The 4,390-nt window shown below is 57.7% G+C and overlaps 5 protein-coding genes across 5 annotated transcripts in view; 4 read left to right on the top strand and 1 right to left on the bottom strand.

The window, feature by feature from the left end:
* TraAM80_08543 (subtilisin-like serine peptidase) overlaps window positions 1–150 on the top strand; it is a gene marked incomplete at both ends in the record, with an annotated part of 459 nt that extends 309 nt beyond the window's left edge. The window contains one exon of the mRNA XM_029385288.1: window positions 1–150. This exon is cut by the window's left edge and continues 309 nt beyond it. Coding sequence (XP_029234897.1) covers window positions 1–150 — 150 coding nt within the window.
* Window positions 151–381: 231 nt separating this feature from the next.
* TraAM80_08542 (uncharacterized protein) lies at window positions 382–771 on the top strand (the record flags this gene model as incomplete). The annotated part of the gene is made up of 1 exon (XM_029385287.1): window positions 382–771. One exon carries the CDS (start codon window positions 382–384, stop codon window positions 769–771), a length of 390 nt encoding a protein of 129 aa, XP_029234896.1.
* Window positions 772–1,302: 531 nt separating this feature from the next.
* TraAM80_08541 (uncharacterized protein) lies at window positions 1,303–1,692 on the bottom strand (the record flags this gene model as incomplete). The annotated part of the gene is made up of 1 exon (XM_029385286.1): window positions 1,303–1,692. The coding sequence occupies one exon, from the start codon at window positions 1,690–1,692 to the stop codon at window positions 1,303–1,305; it is 390 nt and encodes a 129-aa protein (XP_029234895.1).
* A 37-nt stretch (window positions 1,693–1,729) lies between these two features.
* TraAM80_08540 (uncharacterized protein) lies at window positions 1,730–2,365 on the top strand (the record flags this gene model as incomplete). Its single annotated transcript, XM_029385285.1, has 1 exon — window positions 1,730–2,365. The coding sequence occupies one exon, from the start codon at window positions 1,730–1,732 to the stop codon at window positions 2,363–2,365; it is 636 nt and encodes a 211-aa protein (XP_029234894.1).
* A 981-nt stretch (window positions 2,366–3,346) lies between these two features.
* TraAM80_08539 (elongation factor G2-like protein) lies at window positions 3,347–4,390 on the top strand (the record flags this gene model as incomplete). Its single annotated transcript, XM_029385284.1, has 1 exon — window positions 3,347–4,390. A coding segment is annotated over one exon (1,044 nt), but the record flags the coding sequence as incomplete, so codon positions are not given.

Raw genomic sequence — 4,390 nt, 5'->3', positions numbered from 1 at the left:
CGGAGGCGGAGGCAGAGGGGTGCATGCAGCGCCAGGAAGTGGCTGTCTGCGTTGGGAAAACGGTTTGGGCGGCAGCTGCGCGAGGCAGCGGCGGACGCATTACAAGAAACGCGACGAGACATTGCTGCCACCGTTGCACACGGTGCGTAAAACACGTGAGGAGATGCTGCGGTGCGGTGGGGTCGCAAATGCAGTGGAAGAGGAGCTTCCACCATTTCGTGCGGATGATTTTGTGGAATGCGGGTTTTTTTTTAACTTGCTGAGCTCCGAGGCCGCCGCTGCGTCAGGAAGCTCAAAGCAGGTGGCTTACTTTAGTTCGCGGATGCTGCGAAAGAGTGATATCCTTCACACTCCCTTCGCGTTGACGCAGCGGAGCGCGGAATGTTGGGCGGCAATGAGGGCTGTCACTGCCACAGGGGAGACAACAGACGCGGGCTCTGCTGCACGCCCCGCCCCGCCCCACCAGAGGTAGAACCCATCATGGAGGCTACCGACGACGATGGTCTCCCCAGTTCGAGCAGGCCTCTCTTTTGGGAGCATGTGGGAAAGACGCTTGGGGTTGAGGGCGTCGTGAATGTCGGCCCCCTGCTGCCTCTTGCAGTTTGCGCCCTCGTTAAAAGCCAAAACCCTTCATGGGTGGTGGGTGGCAGTGATACGGCAGGCCGTGATGGGGATGGAGCCGGCGTTAACATGGCAGCAAGCAAGGCACCGTCTAGCAACGACACGGGCGACAATGCTGCTGCTGTGGGAGGCGTTGAACGAACCGGTTGAGGGCTGAGAAATCTCCTTCACCGCTTTCAGCGGTGAAGGGCCATTCCACGTTGCTGTTCCTGGGGACTGTTTGGGGCTTGCCTGGGTGAAGCCGCTGGGCAACGCAGGACCGGGAGGATGTACCGCAAAGTGAAATCAGAGAGCTGTGATGGCATGCATGGTCTTTTTTTTTGGCACACTTCTTTGCTGCCTTCAAAAGTTACGGTGAGTGCTGCTGGCGTGTGTGCTTGTCCTTGTCGTGGTGTGTGGCGTGTTTGGTCTCAGAATCGTCCCCTGGGCCCGTGCCATTGACACTGCTGGCTGGCAGTGAGCCCGTGCAGGCGTTTCACGCACTCGATGGGGCGTTTGGTCAAAGAGGTTTGTACAAGTTCTGCGCTCCGTTCTACAGCTCCGTGGACTCGTTTCGTGCGGCAACCAATGCAGACTTACGCGTCTGCATGGCGCAGGGGTATGAAGGGCAGATGAACCTGTTTCCGGACCGTTGTGGCGTGTGTGGAGGCAAAAGCACGTGCGTCGACTGCGCAGGTGTAATTAACGGCACACATGAACCTGTGACCTGCGTTGGCTGCGTGGAATGTGCGTCTGCTGCTGCAGCATGCTCCTGCCAGGTCCTGCGGAACTGTCCATATTGTGAATGAGCAAGAAACGTCGTTGGGGGGAGGTGGGAAAGGCTGTTCTGCGGTCTGCATCAATAATACGTGCGGTGCGTTTGGACGCTGTGGCCCTTTCACTGCCAACTGCACAGATGTATATGCCTTTGCAGGGGAGAACTGTGAGCGGCGCCGCGGAGGATTGCTTCCGCGTGTAGTGAATCCGGAGTGTACCCGCGAGTGTGACGCGGCGCGTGACCCCACTGACTGCGCTTGCAGCACCTCGGCCGCCCGCTGTGCCCGCTGCCCTCCGGGAATGATGGGCGCCCATTGCGACGTGGCCGCATTTCAGTTCAGGCACGGCAGCTATGATCCCACCACGAAGCAACTCAAGTGTGATGAGGGCTTTACGAGAGAGCGGTGTGAGCTGGCCGTTAACTGCTCCTCTCGGGGAGCATGGCTTCCTGCCACGACCTCACCCTTCGGAAGGGGCGGCTGCGGCTGCAGCGGACGCTGGCGAGGCACCTCATGTCAACTGTGTGACGGTCTCAATGGTGATATGTGCCACCCGACCACAGGGAAGTGCATCTGTCGCGGTAGTTTCGAAGGAGAATGTTGCCAGACGTGCGCCTCCAGCTGCGTCGCAAATGGCGTCTGCCCGCAACTGCCTGCTCCGTGCTGGAACATGCGTACATGCATTCCGGCGATCTGTGACGCAGCACACATTGGGGAGGAGGTTTCCCGTCAGGCTTGTAAGTCAACACATAATCTGCCTTTCACATCTTATTGCACGGTTCACGGCGAGCGGTGGTGCAGGAACGACCCCGCGTGCTGGTGGGACAAAACAACACGTAGCTGCGGCCCCGCATGGTCGCATAGCCTCTCTGAGCTCGATGAAGCCTTGCGTTGCACATGTAACTATCCCACCATATGAGCAGGTTCGAGAGGTGAGGTTTGTGTGGGTCCCGCAGGAAGCACCTGCTTGGCAGAGGGGGCAATTGTAGGCTGCAACGGTCCACACTACACAGATCTGTCAGGCGTGGTTGTGAGGGACGCGTGCGGTATATGTGATGGTGATGGGTTTTGCCGTGGGTGTGATGGCATTGCGAACAGCGGGCTTGTGGTTGATTGATGACTGTGGTGTGTGTGGGGGCAACAACGCATGCGCTTCCGAATCTACTGATCCAATTTGTATAAATTTTTACCTTAACCTTTGAAGTCTGCACGACGGACTTTTGGAGCTTGAGTGGTGTAAGGCATTGTCGCAGTTCTGCGCCGAGGTTGCCCGCAGATGGCACGGAAGTGACAAGTGTTATCTTGCGGGATACCTTGCAAGCGTGCGACTCGACCATGTTCCCTCCGTGGAGTCAATGTACACCACACCTTCGCCGCCGCCAAGCAAGGCTTTGGGGAGAGGTGGGATTTACCTTTCAGGGGGGGGGGGTCCAATACACTCGGAGTTTATGATTCTGAGCGCATATGCCAGTACCGAAAGGGCAGCTGAGGACGTGGAGGGTATCTACATGGTTTACAAAGATGTAGAGCGTTTTCTTGCTGCGAGAGTCGGTGGGCTGCAGAAGGTCCATGTAGATGTGTAGGAATCCTCCCGTGCATGGAGCCAAGCCGTTACACATGTGTTTTCAAGGCATGACTTCGTCTCCACGGTGGTCGTTGGCGCTGTTTCCACCACGGTGGTAGTACATACTTGCTTTGCGAGTGTTGATGTGGCGCTTGCGGTGACGCTTTGTGTCGGCTGCGTTCTTTTCGGCACATTGACAGTGTGCGTCAACATCTCATGGCAGCTAGACGTTTTTCTTCTGTCCTGCTTGGCACCCGCCATGCCCATTGCCGCTCAGTGCTTGATGCACCTCGCCGCAGGCTAATTTGACCGCCTACACGCCACCACATTCCCCCTCTTCGCGCGTGGCGTCACAAGCATAGAGGCGCTTTGCGGAGCCGCCACCCGTGCGTTGCCATCTATCTTTATGACCTGCGTGGTATCTATTTGTACCGGGCTGCTCCTGGTGTTTTCGTCACCGCTGCCGTCCGTGCGAAACTGGCAGGTTGCCATCAACGTGCAACTTTTTGGTGCTGTTGGTGGTGGTGCTCTTCGGCAGCGTCCTCTGCGCAATCAGGCCGTTGTGGCACGCTTCCAGTTGGGTCCCCTCAGTGGCGATTGGCAGTCTGTGGCTGCTGACGCTGTGCATCGTGTGGATCCTCACCTCAGTGCAGTGGTGGACACCCCCGGCGCAGCGTGGGGGAGTCACGGAAAACGGCAGGAGAGGCGTGCCCCGAGCCCTCTACGGGGGCGCCCTCTCCGACTTGCCCCTTCCACCTCCGTAGATGTATGCACATATTTTTTGTTTAATTTTTGTCTCTTGCGTCCGCTTGGCCTCTTTTTTTTTTCTTTGATCCACATTTCGTCCTGCCTGCCGCCCAGTGCGTTTATTTGGCTGGTGGAGCTTATCGTTTTTTTTTCCCCTCGACGGAGTTCAGTTTGTTCCACCGTTATTCATGAGGAAACGAGCAAACAAACAGACCAACCCGTGTGCTTCTGCTGCGCGGAGGATCACCAGCGGAATGCGAAGGAGGAACTGCGGCTCCTCAGCGATGTGTTTTCCAGCGCAGTTACGGATTGCTCCCACATGGGTCCTCTTGCTGGTCTTCCTCTCCACGGCGTGCAGGTTGTTTTGACGGCGTTCAAAAAGTTCGGTAGCACGCAGCTGGTGGAGGGCCCGCTGCAGCAGGCGGCGCGCTCGCTTGTGCTGCAGCTGCTTCGCTCTGCTTCCAAAGCTAAGCTCGCCGCGATGGAGCCGATGATGGAGGTGGAGGTGCACCTCTCTGAGGCAGCCTACATTGGCGGGGTTGTGGGCTCCCTGAACGAACGTAAGGCCGTCACGGTGGATGTCCAAGACGGTGGGCGGTCGGTGAAGGCAATCGTTCCGATGCGAAACATTGTGCGCTACACGATGGAGCTTCGGAAGGCCGTGAAGGGGCACGCCAGCCTGTACACACGTCTACATCACTAC

This window comes from Trypanosoma rangeli (assembly GCF_003719475.1).
Source record: "Trypanosoma rangeli strain AM80 chromosome Unknown Tra_15.4_contig_00429, whole genome shotgun sequence".
NCBI lineage: Eukaryota > Euglenozoa > Kinetoplastea > Trypanosomatida > Trypanosomatidae > Trypanosoma > Trypanosoma rangeli.
The sequence above is the reverse complement of the archived record's forward strand: the minus strand, read 5'-3'. Positions and strand labels throughout refer to the sequence as shown.